We start from the raw sequence: 25,010 nt of genomic DNA, 5'->3' as shown, positions 1-25,010 counted from the left end.
ATGGGACTTTTCAAAAGCCGTATCTGAGGACAAGCTTTACAAACACAGAAGCAGATAAAAAGCCACATCCTATCCACAAACCAAGCCTCTTCCAGGGACTGTGGGGCTGCTAAAAGGCTGTCATTTAACAAATTGAAAGAAATTACTTTAACATGTATAACAATGTATGTTTTACCCTAACTTCCTCTTACTAAAATACTCTATTTTTGAAGAGAAGTAAACGACTCAATGTAGCACCTTTTTGGTAATAAGAAATGTGGTTGAACACTTGTCACAGAGCACAACTCAATAGATACAAACCACCGTACATCACTAAATAAAAAGAGGGAGGGAAGAAATTACGCTGCTAATAATGGAGACTTAAACAGTTTCATGAACAAAAATCATACACTGAAGAGCTAAGAACTGCCCTTGTTGAAGAAAAGGAATCCACATATGCACTGAACTTGGAAAGCTGAACAAAAAGAAAATAACTACGGAATGAACACACACAGATCTATCCCAGTAATTAATTACATTATATCTGTTTTACATAAATATCAAAAAATTTACAAATATGCCAAAAGCAGTTAAATAGTGTCACAGATTATGTTAAATTCTCCCTTAGCATGTTTTATTGTTTAGCAATTTGTAAATATCAAGTATTACAATGAAACAACTGACCCTAAGCTTCACAACAGGCAGCTGCTAGCTGGTATGTTGATGATCTCAGCCACATGGGAAGGACTGGACAAGAAAATCAGAACAGGTACAGTAAAGCTGCCCGAAGTGCTTAATAGTGAATGCTCCACACTGTCTGTAAAGAAAGACAGAGAGAGAGAACATACAGATCAGGAAAAGCAATATAAGCAGCTAGACTAGAATAAGAACAACCCAGTAGAAAAACACAAGCGCTTTAAAAGAACACAGCAGGAAATAATTCGAGACCAAGCATGCCATCTGCAACTTGCTGTGTTAATATAAACTTAATGAATATGGTTTTGGTTGAGTTCAACCTATCCCTGTAAAGAGCAATAGATCGTGTTACAATTGGTGACAAACCCTTCGTTAACTGTGGACAACTTCTGTATTATTCATGCTTCTGAGACTTACATAACTTAAAACTAAAGCTTTACCTTAATTACACTACGTGTACTAATTAAAAGAAACTTACTGGACTGAAAATATGCTTTAAGGTTAATTTTTGCTGTTGTTCCTGCTGGAATGCTCTAAGTCTATGTAATATAAAATTAGTATATTTTTCCTAAAATGATGACACTAAGACACCCGCATTAAAAGGAATACAGGTATAAACATGCATATGTATACACATCTATATGCTTATATAAACATACAGATATTAATGTGCATTATATCACACTTAAAACACATCCTAGCTTATTACTGCAGGGAAAAATGAAGTGTTCTAAGTTCAATTAAATTTATATGACAGTCAGTATCAAAAGGCTGAGGTGTGAAATGGCATCCCGCACCAAGATAACCAGACGGTGTGTGTACACAAATACAAGTTCCTACTTTTGTACCCTTCTATGAATTTCTACAAGATTTTCTGAAGGGTAAGCTGAAAATTAATTAACACCAAAGCTCTGTGCTCCATTCCAGTGCCCAGCACTTTCAGTTTCCATCAACAGGATTTGGGAAGACCAGTTGGATGTCAGCTAAAACTGTGAAGATGGGCACAGAGGTGACATAGGTCAATTAACGTTCCCTAACATTTCCAAGTTCAATAAAAGAGGAAGCCTACTTAGGCCCTAAAACGTCTCCCATAGGAAGACACTATATCATTACATACTTTCAACGTTGGCCAAAATATTCCACTGGATTAAGACCATAGGGACAGCAAACACACATTCCCTACAAAGTTCACAACAGTTGAGAAGAAATAAACAAAAACATGTAATAAATTAACAAAACTTATTCATCCATCCACCTCCGCACAGGACAACTTTTTCACATCTTCACTAGGCTTCTGTAGACCTTAACAAACAACCCCCTGTGCCTCCTGAGTTTCCCTTCATGTAATTTTCCCTGGTCTGGAACCAGACAGCACAAATTTCAGTCCTCCCTTCCTGGTGCTGCTGTTACCACAGACTACACAGATCTCACTCCCAAAGCCAATTCCATATCAGCCCTCTAGATGCAATCAAGCACTGATCCCTTTACTACAAGAAATGACACAAGATCCAGAGGAGAAAGATGATCAAGGGGGGAAACTACTAATATACTATATTCAAACTGAATATTGGTATCACATACCACATTTAGATCCTACTACCACGTACTTTCAGAAATAGGGCAAAGTTTTCTTCTAGTTTTAAGAGCATTAAAAATTTGGTACCAAAGAAGTGACATGGGGAAAATACTATATAAATATTATTTGCCACAATAGAGAAAACGAAGAACAAAGTGGAGCACTGCCAGAGCTGAAGCTTTGTTAACTGTTAAATAAATGCTTTACAAGATGAACAAACAGAGTTCTTAAACATTCACAACAGCAGTGGAAACACTGGCTCAAAGTGCATGATTTTCTTCCTTGGTTTTCATATGTTTTGGTTGTTCACCTTTGTGACTTTATTAAAATATGACTGCAGTGCATGCTCTCTCTCAAGCTACATTTGAAAGTACCAAGTTTACAAGTGGCAAAAGTATCCAGCTAGCAGCTGTTAGTCACTCTCATGACCTAAAGCTCCCAGCCAGAATAATATTAAAGCATATGTTTAATCCTAACAGAATTCCTAATGCATTGAAGACAAGTTCCAATACAATGTCCTTGAGAATGGGCTACCTCTTACAAGGCTGCTACTTGTTATTTTTAAGCAGCAAAGATCCATTTGTTGGCATATTTTAGCAAGAATGCAGTCAGCAGGCAGTATTTTTCGGCAGCTGTGAAGCAGGTGGTAATGATACAATCACTTGTTTAATGCACACCAGTCTGCCCTCAACATTTGCTATTTCCAACCTCTGCTGGGGTCCTGCCATAGAGATAGACAGCACCAGCTGATACATGCACAGAACATGCTCAAAACTATGTGAAGTGTTAAGGTGAATGGAGATTTGTGTTCCAGAACTATTAGCTACTAAATGGAGCTAAAAACCAAACAAAAAAGTAAAAACTGCCAGCAATGATTTGACATTATCCTGTAATAAGTGAAATCATCAGAATTCTGCCAGTTGTTATAAGGTTCTGAATGTATTTGTGAAGCTGTTTGAAACCTGAATAGAACTTAGTTTCAGTGATAGTCCCTAATGAAAATATTCCGAGAAAACAGATAAGAATGAGCAACCCATACAATGGAGGAATGGACAGGATTAGGTAGCTCCAAGCTTAATCAAGCTTCAGTCTACACTGCTGACACAAGTCCTGCTTGCTCCACCCTACCCCAAACTTCCAGAAGTACAAGAGCTTGTGTAATTGCTTGACAAACTGGTGTGAGGAATTAGCAGAGGTTCAAGCTAATGCATTCTGTGTAGTGGGAATGAAGAATCATCTTTAATAACACCAGTTCCCCGTCCTGTTTTAACACACTGCCACACAAAAACTTGTAACAGCACAGGAAATGGATGATACAGAAAAAAGACTGAGTTCCTGGGTTATACCAGCTTTAGCTGTGTGTGAAATTACTGCTAAAGCTGCGAAAAAAGACATATAAAACACTGCTCATTTCCTATGCCACAGCAAATGTTCAAACATGACTTTATTAAGCACAGACATACCCTATGGTCAATTAACATGCTATCACTTATTGCTAAGTAAACTACTTGGGCTCTAAGGAAAAGCCCTGGTACTGTGCTAGTTACCGTACAAGAGACAGAGCTATCTCTTGTCTTAGATGCACCATGCAGTTTACTTCACGCTACCTTGGTTCCTTAGTGCTAGGAGAAACAATAAGTCAAGTTGCACAGAAAATGCTACCTTTCGTGTTTGATACAGTAAGCATGCATTTGCTTTTTATTCTGAGTGTTGATACCATTTTTTTTCCTTTGTTTTAGCATCTTAGTATGCTGAGAAAATGGAATAAAACTCAGGATTACTGTTCCTGAGTTCACATTCAGCTTGTATTTTCTTTTTTCAGTTGGAGTAATTGCAATTTATTTCCAGACAACGCTTAAAGTTACAGCCCCCTCTACTGGTTATTTTAGTAGATACTGTTACACAAGAGGCTGGAAATACTGTCAAGAAAAATCTATGACAATATAGGTCGGAGCTTTGGAGTAGCCCCTATTCATTGTTATTTGTATCTGAGCAAGTCTATTTACTGAAGAAATGCTGTCATACCAAGTAAACCTGCTAAGACATTTAATCTTTTCTTATGATGAGAGATTTATGCCAGATTCAATTTTACAACTTCTGTTAACATCCTTAGTACAAGGACTGTTCCAAAAGCAGCACCTCCTATTTTATTATGCTGGCCCACAACATCAAAGGTAGACGCTGGTCTGGCAGTAGGGGCTGGACCTTCCCACCAATAACTCAGTTACATTTTGTTGCTGTGTGACAGAAGATAGCAAAGGGACAGTCTGACAAAATGGCACCTGACAAAGAAGAGTATATGAAGTAGAGGTGCATAAGTGAATTCCTCCACTTGGAAAAAAAATGGCACCAACATTCATCAATGCTTGCTGAACATTTAAAGAGACCAAACAGTGGATGTGAGCACAGTGAGGGGTAAGTAGTGCATTTCAGCAGTGGCAACAACTGAACCCTGTGGGACACCACTCAACACTGGCCTCCACTTGGATATAAAGCCATTGAACACCACAGCAACCTTGCTGTGGCCTTCCAATCATTTCTTATCCACCAAATAGTCCACTCTAACACATCTCTCTTCCATTTAGAGATCAAGATGTTGCGTGGGACCATATCAAAGGTCATGCAGAAATCCAGGTAGACAATATCAGTTGCTATTTCTTTGTCCACCAGTACTGTCACTCCATCATAGAAAGCTTTGGTAAGCAAGTATCTGCCGCTGGTCAAATTGCACTGGCTGCCTCAGATCACGGAGGTGTCTTAACGTGCCTTCCAGAAGGATCCGTTCCATGATCTTTTCAGGCACAAAGCTGAGGCTCACCTCTGGAACTCCCCATCTTCCTGTCTCCCTTTCTTAAAAATGGAAGTAGTGTTTCCCTTTATGCAGTCACCCTTTATCTGACAGTCATGATTTTTCAAAAATGACAGAGAACAGCTTGGCAATCACACCAGCCAGTTCCTTTAGGACTCAGGAATGCATGTCATTTGGCCCCATAGACTAGTACACATTCAGTCTCATGAAGCGGTCTCAGACTTGCTTTTCTCTAGGCAGTGAGAGGGATTTTGCTACCCCAGCCTCTACTTACAGTTACAAGGATGCAAGGTTCGGGAATGTGAGACAAATGAGAAGTGTGGCTGACAGTTAAGATTGAGACAAACAACTCAGTGAGCACCTCAGCTTTTTCTATGTGTGTTGGAGCAAAATGGTGACTAAGAAAAACAGTGCTTAGTAGCTAAAAATTTGCTCTACTGAATAGTAACACTGTGTTCCTTGTGACTGCTGCAGTTTCCATGGAACTACGTAGGAGGTATTATTTTCAGAGCAACCTAAGAAATTTGGGCAAAAGGTTCTCAAACATACACTCAAGCAAAACCCTGCATCAGGTGATATAGAAAAATCACACTTTTTAGAATGCCTGTTCAGCACCAGAACTGCACAGGGAAGACATCTACAGGTGATCAACCCAAACAGCTCTTCATCCCAGTCTAGAACTCTACCTTGCCACAAGAGGTGCTTGCCTAATGCTGTAAGCAACAACTTGAGTTTCTTAAGACAATGAGACAAAGACAAGAATTTGTAGCCATCATTTTCTTACAAAACATACCTTCCTTCGCAGTTCTCTAATTCAAGTATCACATTAATTAGTCTTTTTTTTTTTTTTTAATTTCCACAAGCAGTTTAAAAAAAAAAAAAAAAGAGTAATCTCTACGCCCTCTCTGTAAGAAAGCCTCATGTGAAAAAGAACATCAATTTCATTTTCATTGCACTTTACAACTTCCTGAAGGGAGGTTGTGATGAGGAGGGGCTTGTCTCTTCTGCCAGGCAACAAACAGGACCCGAGGAAATGGCCACAAATTGTATCAGATGAGGTTTAGACTGGACATAAGAAGCAATTTCTTTTCCCAGAGAGTGGTCAGGCATTGGAATATCCTGCCCAGGGAGGTGGTGGAGTCGCCATCCCTGGCAGTGTTCAAGAAGCATCTGGTCAGGGAGCTAGGAAATATGGGTTAGGGGTTTTTCTGTAGGTATGGGAAAGGGAGGATGGTTGGACTAGATGATCTTACAGGTCCTTTCCAACCTTGTGATTCCATGTGATGTGATTCTCTGAAGCATTACCATTTTCCTTAATCATTAACCCATTAATAAAAGACTTTCATCCTTTCCCCACTTTCTGATCCCCTTTGGTAAGACTACCATGCTTACTTTAACTTGCTTAGTTTGACTCACAGGTGCAGGCATGGCTATAGCATTCTGGGCAAAAGGCTGGTGAGGGGGTGCTTGAACTCCATGATCAGAAAATGGCTGGTATAAAGAAGGGAAAAAAAAAACAAAAACAGAAGTGAGCAGAAAAGTGTATTATTTTTCATTTTTATTCTTGCAAAACTTGCACACTAATTTAGACTCCTTAAGACTTCAAACTGTAGTCTAGCATAAACATACAAACCATGAACAACTGTCTAGAAACTGAAAACTCAATATTTAAACTTAAGTTCTCCTCACTATGTCAAAGTTAGGTAAATATAATTTATTTGGATCATTGTCATGTTTTCATCTCTAAGCCGTATTATTTAGATAAGTGCCAGAAAGCACTTCTGCAGTACAAATCCATTTCACTCAGTTCTAACTGGTACTGAGTTTAAGCATGTAGATTAGCAAATTGCAAGTGTAATAATGTTGGGAATGATGTTTCAGACTATTTACGTTTATATAACACAAAGGCCTTTCTTAGAATTTTACACTGCCTTCTGCATTTCCACATAGTGCTTCTTTAAAACCTAGAAATGATACATCTGTGAAGAGCACAATACATCCAAATATTCCTTAACTCATTTCATGTTTTTCTGCTTACTGTTCAGACACTCCAAATTTCTCTCTATACAAATTAATAACTGATTTATGAACTCCAAGAGGTAAAACAACGATAGCAGGGCCCACAATTATACACTTAACACTGACATTTATGCATGCTATAAAGGGAGAAAAACCCCACCAACCAAAGCCTTGTTTTATTCACAAAGAATTTTGAAGGGAAATCATGTGCATCAGGATTACACACCAAAGATGCATGAAGTATCAGTTTTGGGACTTTTCTCTTATAGCAATAAGTTCTACTCTAATTTACCATTTATTCTGATGTCTCTTAAGGAGAACTGAATTAACAAAGCAAAAGAACAACTATTATCTGTAACACGTTTTCAACAAGACTCTCTGTTGCCAAACACTGTCAGTGTGTTTTTCTACTGCAGATAAATGCTACAACTGAGAATAAAACTGTTCATAAGAATACCTCAGGAACCGCAGCTTCCACTAGAAGGAAAGGAGAAGGTACGCAACCACCTTCCTGGGCAATCCCTACTGGTTGATAAATAACTTCAGATGGGTGCAGGTAAAACAACGAAGGTGAAGAGGTTGGAGACTGAAATAAAACACATTATTTCCATAAATCATTTATTTCTTGCTCTGTATCAAGCAAATCTTGTTTCACTGTCATTTTTGCTACATGAAAACAAAGTTAAAGCTTTTAATGAAAGAGTCAAATTTAGCTTTGCTAATCTAAGGAAACTAGCTGGTGGGGAGTACTTAGCGAAGTTGAATAGCAGGAAAAAAGAAAGATGCCCTTTAATCTCTTTAAAAGAGGTTTTTCATATTTCATATACATTTTAAAGAACGTTGTTTAGGATTTTCCTAACTTTATAGAACAGACACTGTTAAAATCAAAATCACTACCCTACCCTTTGTTGGCAGCAGGTGCTACCAAAAAAGGTATCCAAAATTTAGAACAATACTACTCATAATTGATGTACATCAAACCTAACAATTTGGCACTTCAATTTCCAAGCAGCCAACTGATAGTTAAAGTGGAAGTGACCACAATAAGAACATAACTGGCCACTACTGAAGTTATGAAGACTTGTTCAAATAGTTCAACAGTCCTGGTCAGCCTTTCAGCTTTAAATTTTGAATTACCTCAGTGACAGGTTTCCATATTAAGAGCTTCTGCTATATAGATCAGAAAATTGTGAAATCTTTCCCCCACAAAATATCATGTTCTTCCTCCTGTTTCAAGGATCTGCATCTAATTTTGCCATACTTGCACACCTACCAGCTTCTACTACTACTAAACTAGTAAAATGTCAGTTATTATCAGGAAATTAGGTAGTTGAATATTCATTTCTGCTATCAGACATAATGTAGTAGTTTATACACACTTCCAAATATCTCTTTGATAATAAAAACACCTTACACCATAGGAAGAAAGGAAGATGCGTTCCTTAAAAGAAGTTTACACTTTCTATCTCCATAAATGCTATTTTGTGCCTTGTATTCTACCAGTGCTGCAGATACACTGATAAAATATAGCTATATATTTCAACAGTGCTGCCATTACTAATTTTTGCTTTTGATTTGCAGACAAACTCAAAAGCATTTGATAAGCACACCCTACCTTTAAACTAGCTGGAAAGTAAGCTTATGATGCTAGAACTATGAACAGTGTTTACCTGGGAAACAGACCACTGCCACTGACCTGGAAGACATTGCGTTGGTGCCTAAATTCAAGGAGACAAAAAAGATATTGTTACATAATTATAAACATATGCATAGACATGTACCTTCCTCACATATTATAGCCAAACACACCCCAAATCTGCATTTAAATCTTATTAAAGGAACATACATGATTTTCATAAGCCCTTAATTGAAGAAGAATTTTGTCTACTGCCACTCAGCTGGGCATTTCATAATAATGAATAACGAAGCATCTAAGTACTACTTAAAAGACATCCAATACACTTAACATGACAAATCACCTAAGCTCAGCAATGGGCTGTCATGATGGTTAAAGGACTGGAGAATTGACATCTCACAATACCAACTGTAATGGCTTCACTAAGCCTTACAAAGGGTAAGGACGCCAGGATGTAATTATTACTGGCTACTACTACATGCTGGGAGGGTATAAACATGAGAAAGTCTGACTCAAAGGTGTTCAGAACATAAGAGTTGACAAACATGTATAAGAACTTGGAAAATTCTCAAGAGGCGCAAGGAAAAGAATAAAAACAATACAAAACAAAAGCTCCCAAGACTTTCACCAGGAGAAAGATCATCTACTGGAAGAGGCTCTCCAGACAGGATGTGGAATCTCCCTTGTTCAAACTTGTAAAACTGAACTGGACAAATGTTGGAGATTCTCTGCCAAACCAGTACCGCTCTGAGTGGAAATTTGGCTTAGAAAAATTAAACAAATCCTTAAGAATGGCACTAAACCAGTTTTCTAGCAACCAAGAAAACACCAATTTACTTCATTTCCACACAATTAAATTGGAAGGTAGAAACTGTATTCTACTGGGGGGGAAAAAAAAGCCTTCAATGAAATTGAAATCGGTTTTACAGAATTTTTTCTTATTTGCAAAGAATAAACAGAACTGAGATCACGCTGCAAATAAAACTGCACAGCTGACTGGAAAGAATACTGCTGCTCTGGAACTCATAGATACCTGATAATGGTAAGTAGGAGGCTGATAAACTGGTTGTGTTACCATCATAGGTGAACTGGAAACGGAGCGTGACTTAAAAAGACAAAGAAGTTACAAGTCAATGCAGAAATTTCATAATTTGTCACTCCTGTTAATACCCAATATTAAGTACTCTATGCTCAATTATGTCCCCCACCCTTTTAAAAATGGACTGACCATATTATAACTTTCATTTAAATTTTTCAATATCGCTACTTGCGAGGGGCCTGCATTACAGATGAAGGAAAAGCACGTCTTACTATCGTAGTAAAAAGTGTCTTCTGAAATTGGATAATCTCACCCACTACCATCCTGACTACATGTACATTCCTGTAGCAGTTTTAGTCGATATAAATTATCGATGAGGTATTCCTACCCCCTCATAGCCCCACTCCTATCTTCCATTTTTCAAGTCTTTCCTTACACCAGCCACAGCATTCATCTGACTGGGCAGTGATCCAGGGACTAAACTAGCTGAAAACTTATTTTTCTTTTTTGTAGGGTCAGAAAAACATCAATGAATGGAAGGGGTCAATTTCTCCATACCCATTAAAGCCAAGTATTTCATCTACTGCATTCTTCCTCCTAAAATAAGCAGCACTCCCGGATAGACAGAAATAATAATAATAGAAAAAGGAGTACGGATGGGACTTAAGTGTATAAACTCAAGTTTTGGCATTAACTCCTTTTATATTCAACGTAGTGGCCACAGCAGCCAGGAATGCCTCACCCACGGAGTAATGATAACTGAAGCCAGCCAAGGATTATAAGCACCAACAAATCCTCAGTAACAAAACTTCTGGGGCAATGAGCACACTGATTCTGAATGAATTCTGTCCCATTCAGTCACACCAAAGCAAATCCCCCACAGAAAAACAATAAACTTAAGTAATGTGTTTTAAATCTGAATACAAGAAAGAAACCCCTTAAATATCAAAGATAAAGTGTAGCTAGAGAAACTGGAAGTAAAATGGACTTGGAAACGCTGCATTGATCTTGGACTTCAGAAAAACGTACACACAGAAAAATCAATTACTTACTGGCCATGGCTGCTGAACAGAAGCAACTTCAGGAGTATGAAAATAAGCCACTCCATTATGGTAAATATAAGGATATCCACTTGAAGTTGTTAAGTACATTGTACCACCTTCTTGTATTACATTAGAACCTGAAATCATTTTTGAAGATGAGTTACTTAAAAGTATTTATTAACCAATGCAAAAGTCATAAAGAGGAAGGAAAGATCATTTCTGATCTTCAGAAACGCAAAACATTCAAAGGAAAGAACATGGGAAAGAGCGTGCCTTGTGCCACCTCAGCTCCATCTCAAACAAAGAATCACAGGCTGATGCTGGGGTAGACGGGAAGGGGTACAGAAGATAACATGCATATTGATTACTAAACACAGACAACTCCAATTACCAGCAAATAATTTTTTTTTTAATCTTCAAATGTCCAAAGGTAACTTCACATTGTGGGAGATTTTCATTGGTAACCTCCACATACTCATATTTAGCTGAAACAGGATCCAAGCACTAAAAACAACAGAAGGATTTCATTATAAAATGCAACCTGATTTCTCAAAGCACAAAAACTGTGTGATGGCACATTTCCTGACATGAGTAAGAACAGATATCCAGATGTCAGCAATGGGAACACTACTGCACAGGCTATGATGCTCTAACCCCAAAGCACAGTTCCAACTGCACAGCTACCAGGTATTCACAGTAAGCTTTGTTCAAATAAGGAGGCTTCCATTCCTATGCAGAGGTTGCTTTCCTCAATCACTGCTTTTGGAATCATCTGGAGTCTGTTCCTGTCTGCATTTTGTGGGTAGGTAGAAAGAACATAATGTTAAAGAAAAGTTTCAGTTCCAAACATACATGATGAAAAAAAAAAAAAAAAAAAGGAAAGGAAAAATGATTCTGTAATCAAAATGGAAATTCTGAAATCACATTTAGCATGCAAAATGAATAAATGAAGAAAAACAGAAGATGGAGAGCATCAGCCCTTTGCAACTTCCTTGCAAAGGTAACTGCATCAGGAAATGCCATTTTATGGACAGGTACATGCCAAGTGGATTGCCACAAAGATAAGTGGAGATCAAAAAGGACCTCACTATGATTCAAACTGCCTTCATGGATGCTAGGAGTTTGACTGACTCCTTGAAAAACTTGAGGATGCTTGTCTACATCAAAACTGAAATATTATCTATTGAAAGGTTATATGCTAAGTTGACTCTTAGGAGAGTTAAACAGATGTGAGAAAAATTAGAGACTACCTGAATTCCAGTAAGCAATCTAGAAAAGCATTCTTACTATCTCAAATGAAGAAACCAAGCGAATTCTCTGCAACTGTCCTATCCACTTTGCCAAATACAGAGCAGTTAGTAAATATATATACATATATATAAATAAAAACCATACAAACTGGAAGAAAAGGTTCTTTATGAAACCCAAACTCACTGCAATGGAAAAATGGAAGAACTTGGATGAGACAGAGCTGAAGCTTAGGAAATCCAATCACAACTGTACTGCTAGTACATAAGCATTTTCGTTTATAATCTGTGGCTTCACAGGCCTCCAAATGATCAAATTAACTTCATGACTAAGGTTAGTGGGTTGAGCATGACAGCAGACAAACCGAAATTAGATCCCAGGATGTGTATCTGGATGCCAACTGGATCTTCTAACACTGTCTGATTATAGGCACATCAGGCACAAGCAACAGGAGAATGAAGCAGTGCAAGTCCAGCAATGCACTTGAGAACATTCAAGTCAAAGACAAAAAGGAAAACAAAGCACTGCAAACTAACAGACAAAGCAACAAGAAACAAACACCAGAAACAAACAAAACCCACAATCAAACACATAACACCTGACCATGGCTGAGCGAAGATAGCCCAATTATTTCCTAAGCAAAGCAACAATATAGCAGGAACAAAGAATTTCCACTCTCCTGGGCAAATCCTACTCCACATACTTAGAATTATAGAATCATAGAATCACAAGGTAGGAAAGGACCTATAAGATCATCTAAGATCCTTAAGAGGGAGAAGGGCATACCTAAGCATACAGAGGTACAAATCTCCTTTCGAATGAAGGTATGTCCACAGCAGCAGTAAGTAGTGTACATATGAACTACCTCTTAATAAAGTGACAGCAAAAACTAAGAATATAGAGTTAAAACTAAAATTTCACAGAACAGAGAAGGTTCAAAAGTGCGTGTTCTGCCATGCCCCTCCAAAAGGTACCGTAAGACAAACACTGAAGTACAAAGATATGACTTAAGAAGTGCAGAAGCAAATGAAGCATATATTTTACTTCTGATTTTTATAGACATTACTGAGGAATAACAAAATAGCTTGTCTGGCTACATAAAAAAGCCGGCAGTTCTCATCTTGAAAGTTAGAGGTTTACACAGTTTGCAATACATTATGGAAACAAAACAGTGCCTAGCAGAAGGTGATGGTACAAACTCTAGGAGGAAGCCTTCAAAATGGAAAGATCACCCCCACAGAACTTCTTAACAGCATACTTGCCCAAAGTAACAAACCAATAGTTTGACCAAGAGTTCACTCATGTATGTTTTCAGCTTGAACAGTTCTTTGCCAGAAAAGGAACCCTTAGCAACCCTGCCTTTATTTTAAAGCACAGAAATGTAAGAAGTCAGTGGAGACAACAAACACCCACTTGTTACAGTTTCTACTGAACAAAGCAAGATGCCATGGTTCTGATGGGTTTTGCTACTAACTAGTAATAACACACAGAACCAGGAAAGTCTGCTGAACAATTTGTCTAGACAGTGTTCAGATCTGAGGTTCTGCCATGTAACTAAGATAAGACTCCAGTACCCCTGCTTCTGAAGAAATCATCATCCCAGGAGAGCATATATACACTATATATACATATATACACTAAGGGGGAGAAAAAGGCTCTGAAGATCAATCCTGGATGTGCCAAATCTGTACTTTTCCACTGGTACACGTTTACTCTGTGTTCTCTTTATAGCATTAATACAGCGCATGATCAGGCACATCTAGGTTAAAAATGAGATGGGCAATGACATATATAACAGACAAGTGCGAGTGAATATACATACGGGGAATCCGTGTTTGCTGTTTTCTTATTGCTGGACCAATATTCAACTTCTTATCCTTGTAATTAAGTTTTTTAGCCTACAATAAAAAAAGTATTCAGTATTTGTATTTTTTTTACATAAATCAAGGCATTTAAAACAAAGAACAACAAAAAACAGAGCCACTGCTTCTTATTTAGAACGCATCTTGACAAAACAAGAACCACATCAGCTCCTTCTATAACCTGATCTTAGAATACACATACATAAAAGCCATTATTACTTATCTCAAGTATTCCTTACTCATCACAGAGTCTCTTGACTAACAGCTACCTTTAATTCTCAGATTTTCGTTTGTATGTCTCTACTACTAGAATAAAAAGTAAACGTATTGAGAAATGGACAATTTCGAGTATAAACCTTCTTCATAATTACAGCATCATTTTAATAAAGATGACAACAGCAAGCCTACAAAAAGGACCAGAGTATAAAGACTGAACGTAATAAAAAGCTTAAATTTTATGTGAGACCTTGGGACTGCCTTAAACCCTACCTTCCTTACATCCAGGCTAACAAAATAGAAAATAAATAAAAAAGCTAAAATAAATATAGCTATAAATAATATAATGCTGTAAATAATACAATAATAATTATAATTATTATAATATAATAATAATACAATAAAATAATAATAATATAATAATATAATAAAATAATAATAATAATATAATAAAATAAAATAATATAATAAAATAATAATAATTATATGTATATATATAATACTATAAATAATAGCAGAATAGCTAAAAAAAAGAGTACAAAGTACCAACAAGTATATAAGTCTTCTGATTCCCACTTAGCTCTAAACACTACCCTACTATGCCACAAAGTTTTCAGTGTCAGGTGTAATTTCTCTACTGCAAATACAGCAACTAAACCTATTGAAAACTGAGCAACTCCCCCCCCAAAAAAAAGAACTACTGTCAGTTTCAGTCTGAATACATTCCTCCACAGACAACAGAGGATGACTCTTCCCAAAATACTTTATTCCTGTGATCCATCAGAATTCAGGCTGCCTTTTTAAATATAACTTATGCAGTTAAATATATATCTAATCAGAGCACATTTCTTCAAAGCATTCAATATGGCACTGCATGAAAAACTACATGTGATGCTACAAAAAAAAAAGATTAATAGGAGAAGCTGTGACTATAAAATAAGAAAAATGGGAAGAGGTATCATTAGATGTCCTAGTACGTGACTGGAAAGAGGCCCCTAGAGAAATCCCACACCGTCTGTTCTTGAGATGCAATTTAACACTTTTGAGGAATGAAAAACACTATGAAAAGAATTCAGAAGATATTATTGATGACCAAGAAGTAGGACATTAATAAACAAGAAGAAATTCAATAGCATAAAATAAATAATTTATGCTATAATAAACTATTAAAACTCGGAAACTATCCACTGAAACAGCCCAAATAAGGCTTAGATCATAACTGACCTAAAGATAAATGAGGCTGTACAATGCAGAAGAAAAATACAACATAATAGCAGGATGTTTGAAATAAAACATGTCCTGCAAAAAAAAAGGTGTCGGTCTCATTCAGTGGGATACTACTAAGACTCAACATGGAACAGCCTTTCAGTTACAATGCAGGCAAACATTCTGGACCACATTCACAATGGTACCATGAGGAAAAGGAGAAAAAAAACACAAAGAATCAGCGTTCCTGTCTGTATATTCCTCAAGCTCCACATATTTGTTTTGAAAATATCTAAGATATCTTTTTAAATGAATTTTAACCTGTAAATGTTCAAAGACTCGGTATTTCAATATTTTATTTTGTCTTATATTTGGCAGAAGACATTTTGCAAGCCTTGGATACTGTTTCCTGTTCTCCCCCCACCCCGTGTTTGTTAATATCTCTGTACATATGAATTGATCCCCACCAATCAATTTATCCAATATATGCCAACCAGATTATGGAGCACCTGTTTTAAAGTAGGAGCTGAAAAAATAATAACCACCTAACAGTTAATCCTGTCTCAAGGGAGGCTCTAGAGGGAACATCAAGATGGTTACTTAGGTAAGTGGAAAAGTAACTGTTATGTAACATTAAATGAACTTAACTGTTTAAGACTTCTAATAAATTTATTCCTCGGAAGAGTTACAACAGCTCCAATGATCAAATATGTCAGAATAAAATAAAGCAGTTAACTTTTCCAACTTATCTTAACAATGCATTTTCTAGTAAAGCAAACGAAAGCAAATGTGAAGGATAAGGAGTAATCAGCATGAATCAGAACAACAGACTGTATGGAGCACACGTAGAGTAAGAAAGTAAATACTACATGCCAAAGTAAAACATTCTAATATCAGATGACAGCTCACTTCCCCAGCTTCCCCAGATTCTGAACATTTCCTGCCTTAATAGAATGGCGTAGGCTGGAGAGGACCTTAAAGATCATATAGTTCCAATCCCCTGCTATGGGCAGGGCTGCCAACCACAAGATCAGGCTGCCCAGGGCCCCATCCAACCTGGCTTTGAAAGTCTCTGGAGATGGGGCATCCACAGCTCCTCTGGGCAGCCTGTTCCAGCACCTCACCACCCTCTTAGTAAAAAGCTTCTTCCTAATATCTAACCTAAGTTTATCCTCTTACAGTTTAAAGCCACTCCCCCTTGTCCTATCACTTTCAGATCATGTATAAAGACAGTCCACCTCCCGCTTAAGCCTCCTTAAAGTTCTGGAAGGCCACACTGAGGCCTCCCCAAAGCCATCTCTTCCCCAGCCCACGTAGGCCCATCTCCCTCAGCTTTTCCTCATAAGGAGCTATCATAGATCTCTAGCTCTCTAATTATTTTCTCAACTATACTGTAGGAAGACAGAATGACCAACCTTAACATACCTACCAATCCATGTAGGCCAACAGAAGATGGTTGGAAAGCCAGAGATGCTTTATGTCCCCCGTCAAATATATTATTTATAAGGGAATCATAACAGGGAATATTACTCACCTCTTGTAGTATCTTCTGTGCATCTTCTTGAGTTTCAAAAGTAATGAAACCATACCTAAACAAAAAGAGAGCTAAGTCTCTGAAGATCGTAATTTCATACACTGCACATTAATACTTTCCATATAGTAATGGTATTAGAAGGGAAAGGGAATAGGAAAAAATCAGTTGTAGAAATAGAGACTGTAGTAATAACTGTAACTTTGCTTTGTTAATAATCCTTGTTGTAGCCTACTTTTTAGCATGTTTAGATACATGGTCATATATTATTGTTTCCATGCAGTGAATGAGTAGCTCACCTAAATAGCTAAGCAAAACTTGCTGGGCTACTGGTGTTACATGGTGAATGTATGTAGATACTTCTTATCGATAAGACAAAGACATTTTGATCTGGATCCCTCAATTGTTAGGAACGCCCACAATGAGATGCACTCCTAACAACTTTTAAATTATTATGATGCAGCCTTCTCAGCACAGCTCCTGTTATGCCAGTGGGAACTCTGTACACTCTGCATCTCCCTAAGCACTACCCAGGATGTGAAACTGAGTTCTCAGACAAAGCAGCAATACACAGATATGGTTTACCTGGGAATTATTCTTGTCACTCTTGACGTGATTAACTATAAACAACAGTTTTGCAGCAGGCTCAAGGATAAAGTACTCTCACATTTCATGACATAATGCATCTCTCACTGCATCTCTTTCAACTGTTGCAACAAATCAAACAGGCTTTCTATGAAGAACTCCTACACTACAACACATCAATATTTCCCACAGAAACACTGCTCAACAAAGCACTGTCTGTGTGAACTAAGTGCCTGATCACACAATTAAAGTACGTTACACAATATGCACATATACAACAATCATTGTGTCTTATTTTACAAAAAGAACTGCACCTGTCTGAGTTGCAGGAGGGTTTTATTTATTTCTTTTAAATCTTTTAATAGTTTTGGGTGCATAACTTCATACGTTCACAGCTCATTCTCAAGGCCACACTTCAGAAAAATACTACAGAAGCCCGAAAGCTTCCATCATTCCAGACAGCCTATCAGAATTTGCAGTACAAAATATGTTCTGTGAGCATCTCTCCGTTCACATGAGAACAGAGATTCTGCTGAATCTATGGGCTCTTGCTGGATTACTTTCTCTAATCAAATTTGGAAACGCTACCAATAGCACAGGTGCAAGAACAAAACGGTAGTTCCTTCATTTGGGATCTTACCTAAACACAAACTTTCCATTAAGAAAATGTGTATTTTTAATATATGAATTAAATATCCTCTTTAGGATTAAGTTTTAATTCACATGACAACAGAGTTCAACAGTTAAGCAAATTGCAAAGACATTTATGTAGGTGAATGTTAGAGAATACAAGGAGATTTTTGCATATGTGAAATATCTCAGACCAATAACACAATCCTAATAATGTTCTGAGCAAAAGAACAATTAATAAAATCCACTGCAGTCAGGCAATTTTCTGGTACATTTTCAACTTCCACAACATGCTTATCTACTATACCAACCCCTTTGATATTCCAGCTCTGTCATTTACTATCTTCACCTCTCTCACACAGCCATACTGAGCAAAAAACTTCCTCAGGTCATTTTCATTAGTCTAGTAAATTAAATCAAAGAGGAGGGGAAAAAAGAAAAGAAAAACTGATTTGTATACTTATTATCAGTGAGTACATACCATAAGACTTATCATGCATAAAGCTTGGATAGAGTTTACCACAAACAAACTATAACCCCAGATTGAAAAATACATGAATGAGCACGGACATGTGACTCAAGGCAAGAGAACAGTATTACTGTTTAATTGCTGCCTTCCCATATTCAGTGGTAACACTGGAAAGCCAGTAAAACATTAAAACGCTTCCACATAATAACAGTCCCCTTACAGGTATATTCCCTGAAGCCAAATAATGATCTGATATTTTTTTTGAAGCACAGCTGACAAATCACTGTAATCTTCTCAGACTTCAGAGCAGAAGAATACACAGGCCTTCAACATGTACATGTCTGCATGTGTGTACATATATACGTATGTAACATACTTAAATATACAAACACAAAGGCATGTGTATCATACACACATAGGCACATCGTGGGAAAACCCTGCCGTAAATTAAATAAGGTGCTTTTAATGGAGAACACTCTAAATTCACATGGAGAAAACTTTATTTCTAACCAGAGTGCACACATAGGAAGACAAGTTCCTAACAAATGCACATTTAAGCAATATGAGTACTTGTCTTCCTTCTATGAATTAGCTTTGCTTAACAGTGTAAACATAAATAAAACACACTGTATTTCAGAATTTCTTATCCTACCTTGATCTCTACATCCAGGCTACTTCCGTACTTGCCCACATTTTTCATTATATTAGGTACACAGGAAGTACTGTTTCATCTTGAAGTGAAAAGCTGCTGCTGCTTTTGAAAGTATATAGAATTGAGCAAAAAATCCCTTTTGCACATTAAGAGCTTACCCGAGTTTGAGAAGCAGGAAGATTTTGAAAGAAAAACTAAAACTCAAGTAACTTTCCTAAATGGAAAGAATATGAAGCTAACACTTTATGAATAACACTGTCCTCAATACATATTATAGTAAAAGAACACAATGTACTTGTTGCAGTCTTCAAGTCCAGGGAGCATTCATGGTACAAGACTTGACTCCTCACTGCTCTAAGCATTCTAGTATTAGAACACTATAAAATACAGCCACGCTGTAGAAGAGCAGGGAGCAACGAGAGACAGGAGTGCTCTGAACAGGCAGGAAATAGACTTAACTAAGTGTAGCAACTGGACAGATCTACATGATGGGAACAGCATTACAACAAATATGTGATGACAGAAGGACCAACAAGACAGAAAAGTGCCATGAAGGAAAAAGATTGCTCACCCACATGAGAAGATTCCAAGTTCTCGGGTGAAAGCTTCAAAGAAAACAGATCTCCAGAAAGAGATCCCTCCCCATTTCCAGTCATTCCTTAAATGGGGTCTAGCAGAGGTGCAGCCTGGCTCCATCCCCTTTGCCTTCACCTATGCTCCCAGGGCTGATTGGGTCCTTTCCCCAGGTGCTCAGTTATTGATTCAGGCCTTGACTTGACAGTTTCCACACAACTGGGTAATCAGGTCTTCCTCTTGGAAATCACCTGCACCAGATCCCGAGCAACTACACACCACTGAAAGGTTCAAGTATTACTAAATGTCACCCTAGATCTTGAACAGATCACCACGCTTTACAAGTGAAGAGAAATGTGAAGTTCCGTTTATGTAGGAAAACAAATCCTGCCAAACAAAGAAAGCATATGCTCAGGGAACTGTTTTATATAAGCTGAAGCATTCCTACATAACAAACAGCAAATAAAGGGTAAAAAAAGATTGATGGTAAGATTTGTCTTTTCTTTAAAACTTCGAATTCCCAGGAGAGTGTTCCCTTTCTGGGAGAACGTTTCTTGCAAGCTCTGTGTGTTAAGAACTGCTATGTCGCTTCACAAGACTGAGAAAAAGAATATGATAAATGATACAATAGCTGAAGGCAAAAATACATTAAGCAACACTTGAAGAGTTCTTAAGACCTCAACAGATGGCAGAAAGTTATACTGAACACCTAGCAGATAGTAAGAACGTATACACAGAGACCAGCAGGCTTCAAAAGCCAAAGATTCATCAATGAAACAGAGCATTAAAAGATGGTAAGATAAAAAGCCAAAGAATCACAGAGCAGTTTGCAAATAACTGGACAAACATGGTATCTGTAATTTCAGCAGAAACAGCCTTAAGACTTACATTTTCCTGCTGCTGGCAGGACAAGGCACTTGTGAGACTCTCAAGAAAGCCGAATGTTAAGCCTACACAACGTCAAAGAGGCATGGCATCCACCATTAATGAAAGACCTCTTCAGACTGAATTAAAAAGGTACCCAACTATAACTTCTCTTATTGAATTCCTACTCTAAATTTAGGAGATATTCCCTCTTACAAATAAGAATCACTACTATGGTGATAGACCAAATGGAAGTGCAAAAGTTAAGAGCTAAACTCAGTACTGCAAATTGCCCTGAAAAGCTTTCATATTCCTTTTTGCTTTTAGGAAAATCACTGCAATAGGTGAAGAATACATGTACTGTAGATCCATCTTTGTGGGAATGGAAAGAAAAGCACTGAAGAAGCTGAAGCTACCGATGGCTGCGGTGTTTGCGACATATATCACTGAGCTCACAATCAGTTACACCACATGCTGCATTTAATTAAGAATCCACACATTCTGACTAAGTAATCTGCTTATTACAAAAGCCACCTCCTTTGAAAAACATAAAAAGCAAAAAAGCAAGTCAAAAGTCCCTGGCTTCTATCTAGGTGAAGAACTTCATGCAACTTTGTAGCACAGTGATGTAAATCAAGGCTTAAACTTTATTTTCTGCAGTTGGTTTGAAGACTTCAGTGAAAGGCACCACCTGAGCAAACACATCATTAGTCTCACACTTCTACTGAGTTTTATAGGCTATAAAACACCAGCTAGTAGTAAAATGAGGAAAGAAAATACCTTAAAATCAATCCCTCCTACAAAGATGCGATTTGGAGTAACTGTTCCAAACCTTGGTGCACCCGTTGGGTTATTTAATGGCACTGGCGACACGGCGTTGGGAGATGAAGGTAAAGATTCTGTTTGTGCCTCATTTGCAGCCTGTTGATTAGAAAAACCAAAACAAAACCAAAAACGAAATTTTTCACAGACCTTCTATATCTCACACAGAAAATACATAGAGGATTTTTGGTGGGTAAATGCTGAACATTAAGCACATCTATTTTTATTAGAAACATGCTTAATTTTAAGCAATTCTGTAATACCTTGAACAAGCTACAGCCTGACGTTTTACATTCCAATGTGCTTTGAATTACGCATTCTAGGCCTAGTTTCCAAATGTTTTTTCCTCTTTTGGTTTGCACAGCACTCCCTGTATGAACGTCTGTGGTGTGTGACTATGGCTTTTTTAGCAAAACAAGCAAGTTTTCATGCATATGTTGAATAAAACTCAAGTCACATCAGGCCAGTGATGAACCCCACCTTCCAACAGACACCTCCTCTTTTTAACACCTCTATCCTACAACATCAAGAAGCAGTCACTCATCCTTCCCGGATGTTTTAAGCTGTACACGCCTCCCAAACACAGTCGTACTCAGCTGGGTTTGAAGACCCACAGGGACTGTGTTCTAGTGCAACACTCGGCACCGTACAACACGGGAAGCGGGCAGGGTGTGGTACAGAACCTCAACCCTTCCACTAAGGAGCAGAGCCGAAGGGCTGAACCCGCTGGAAGCGGCCGGGCCATGCGGCGTAACGGAGCCACAGGCAGGCCAGGTTTTGCAGCACCACCAGCCTCGGCTCCCTGCGGCTGCGCCGCACACAAAATGGCGGCACGCCATAACCGCCAGCGGGGGCCGCTACACGGGCAGACGCCGCTCAGCTCAGGGCTGCCACGTCCCGCGGCCGAGGGAAGAGGCTCTCGGCTCCCGGCCCCGCCGCTCGCCCTCTCCCCGGAGCGGCTGCCCCGGCCCGGCTGCCCTCGGAGCTCTCGGGCCTCGTCTCACCGCGCCGTCGGGCTCCATCGGTCCCTCGCCGCTCAGCCCGGCACGTTCCCGGCACGTGTCGCGTCTTCGGCTCCGCCTCGGCCCGGCAGGCGACCTCCAGGGGGAGAGGAGAGAGAGAGAGAAGCCTCGGCACGGTGCTGGGAGAAGCGCGCGTCACGGAACCTTCGGAGCGGAGAAACTCAGGCGAGACCGCGAGGCACGAGGGTCGAACCGCTGCGGCCCCGCCCCGGCACCCGGCCCGGCCCCGCCCACCGGTCGAGGAGGCGCTCCCGGCCGCCGCCGTGCCCCTCCGCCCTCCTTTCCGCACGGAAAGTGCCCCCTCGTAACGCCCGTCCCTCCGAGGCCTTCTCTCCCGCGGCGATCCCCGCAGCTCCTCCCGGCCCCGCCGCGGCCCGCACCTGTGCCTGTCACTCAGCGCCTCTCCTCGGGCTGCGGCCTCCCCCCGCGGGTCGGGTTTCAGGGCACACGCACACCTGGCTCCGAGGGCCGGCCTTCCCCCGCTGCTCTCCTTGCCTCGGTGGTGGGCGCCTCTCACCTGTTTGCTGGCCCAACGGAAGGAAGGAAGCAAGTTCCGCAAAACCAACAGCCCAAACAGTGTAACTCCGCGCCGGTCACTCACTCGGCCTTACGTGATGGCGGCAGAACAGATCAGCCTTTCTCACTGTTGGTGTGGAGAAGCACAAGTCCTGAGCACGACTCGGACACCTGAAGTTCTGAACGGGACTCAGGCAGGCACGCTGCCCTGAGTGCCGACAAGCAGCACCAGTCCAGACGGCCTGGCAAATACAATGCTACTTCGGCCCTTGGAGGAGCAGGAGACACATCAGTAGCGATATTTCTGTCAGGTGTAGCCCCTGGTCCTCCAACGAGCAGCACCCGGACCTGTGTGCACTTACATCTTCTCATGTTGTTTGCAAATACAGACTGCCGTCTGTCTGTCTGAAATCCGTGAAATCCAATGAAATCTGCTAAACAGGTCTGGGAATAAAGTGATTCAGGTGGCTGGTTTATAACCCTGACCCTCTCCCCCCGCTTGATCTGCTTTATGCTACATAAACCCAACCCCAAACGAGCAGCACTTCCCATCAAAACTACATCTTTAAACGCCCACTGAGCAGCAGCCCATAGCTGGACCCTGCGTTGGTGCAGGGCGCACCCTTGTGGTGCTTCTGCAGCATTACTGTTACCACAGGAAATTAACAATACAAAAGACTTAACCACTAATTGTGTTTACTGCGTGACAGTATAACGCTGAGCTGTTAGCAGCCAGGTTTCCTTCATTCTCTGAGAAAACTATAAAAGACAAGAGCTGATGTTTTTTTTAAAAAAAGCCAACACAACAATTGATATTTCGTGGCAAAACTGCTGAATTGCATTCATTCCTGTTCTTGAATATTTACCCCACAGAGCAACAAAGCTTACCCTAGCAACAGCCGTGCTATGTATGCTGAATACCATTAAACCAATAGCAAAATGATTTCAAGTTCATTCTTCCCGCAGGACAGACAACCAAGTAGTACAAGCTGAGTCACAGTTGTTCCCCAAACTCTCTTGCATAACCCCACATTTTCTTTTTTCCTCCTACAAGAAGATTTGCTGACCCAAAAGAAGGATTACTAACTAAAAGACTTTAGATCCAGGCTACCAGGCAGATATTCTAACTAATCTTGGCTAATCTTACGCCTGCTTAAACTCTGTTTTCAAAAACTTCTGCTCAATCGGTTACGAAACAGCCTACACTCAAAAGAAGGGCTGACATCATTAACAACCTCTAACCTTCATCATTCCTCTCTCATCTGCCCTGAAGAAAAGCTTAATCCTCAGACTTTGTGGTTCACAGAGGACAGGGGATTCTGGCCTGCACACCATCACTCCTGCTGCCCTGCATCCTTGCAGCCCACCTATGCCTACAGGCTGTCCCATAGTACCAAGCAGACACATGTCCCACTCTGTCCCTACTTGAGAGCTGACCCTGCCACACTGGGATGCAGAGGCACTTCCCAGCAAAACAGTGTGGGCAGTGGCACCGAATCCCTGTCCAATGCCTCAGCCATTCTGCATGCTGCTGGAGGCAATTTTCTGTCCAACCACCAGTGTAATGGGATGTGTTAGACAGATTCATCCGTTCAGCTCCACTCTCCAACCACTGCTGCTCCCATCCCAGGGAATTACAGTCACCCTCTGCATCTCTCTTGCAGACAGGCATGTCCAGCAGAGAAATAGCTCCTGCCAAAAAAAAGAAGTGTACAATCTAGAAAGCCACCTACTCAGCTTTCATTCTTTGAACTCCATACAGTCGATTTGACTTCCCCTGGAGAAGTTGCAATTGTTTGCAATGAAGGAGGAAACAGAGGATTCATCACGTGGTTAAAAAGCACTGCCAGACCCAAGAAAAAGGTTAATCAGCCACAGATGAGGGGCTGAAACCTGCTGTGCAGGACCAGCAGAGACTCCCCAGGACCCACACAATAGAGGGGTGATATACTGCCATTCTTCCTCTTCTGGGACCACCTCTGGGTCTTTCCCCACACGAGGAACATAGTCTTTCTTG

At 39.7% G+C, this 25,010-nt stretch overlaps 1 protein-coding gene across 2 annotated transcripts; it reads right to left on the bottom strand.

The window, feature by feature from the left end:
- Positions 1-772: 772 nt before the first annotated feature.
- On the bottom strand, positions 773-22,591 carry BOLL (boule homolog, RNA binding protein). 2 transcript variants are annotated; one of them, XM_072342150.1, is made up of 11 exons: positions 22,460-22,591; positions 21,414-21,554; positions 18,387-18,478; positions 16,864-16,918; positions 13,868-13,943; positions 10,807-10,934; positions 9,749-9,820; positions 8,750-8,797; positions 7,537-7,665; positions 6,453-6,551; positions 773-796 (listed from the first exon to the last, which is right to left on the bottom strand). In XM_072342150.1, the coding sequence occupies exons 1-11, from the start codon at positions 22,475-22,477 to the stop codon at positions 773-775; spliced, it is 882 nt and encodes a 293-aa protein (XP_072198251.1). In that variant the 5' UTR covers positions 22,478-22,591. The 2 variants fall into 2 exon arrangements, with proteins under 2 accessions (XP_072198251.1, XP_072198252.1); XM_072342151.1 differs by lacking the exons at positions 13,868-13,943; positions 16,864-16,918; positions 21,414-21,554; positions 22,460-22,591 and having other exon boundaries at positions 18,387-18,411.
- Between the last annotated feature and the right edge of the window lie 2,419 nt (positions 22,592-25,010).

Source organism: Excalfactoria chinensis, chromosome 7, assembly GCF_039878825.1.
Source record: "Excalfactoria chinensis isolate bCotChi1 chromosome 7, bCotChi1.hap2, whole genome shotgun sequence".
Lineage (NCBI taxonomy): Eukaryota > Metazoa > Chordata > Aves > Galliformes > Phasianidae > Excalfactoria > Excalfactoria chinensis.
Note: the sequence above shows the minus strand (reverse complement) of the source record. Positions and strands in the feature narration are given on the sequence as shown.

Excerpts from the sequence above, each read along its gene's own strand:
- BOLL (XM_072342150.1), bottom strand. Across the intron at positions 18,479-21,413 it reads TAGGAGGGATTGATTTTAAG|ACTAATGAAAATGACCTGAG; the intron begins GTATTTTCTTTC and ends TTAATTTACTAG. Across the intron at positions 13,944-16,863 it reads CACAGAAGATACTACAAGAG|GCTAAAAAACTTAATTACAA; the intron begins GTGAGTAATATT and ends TTTTTATTGTAG.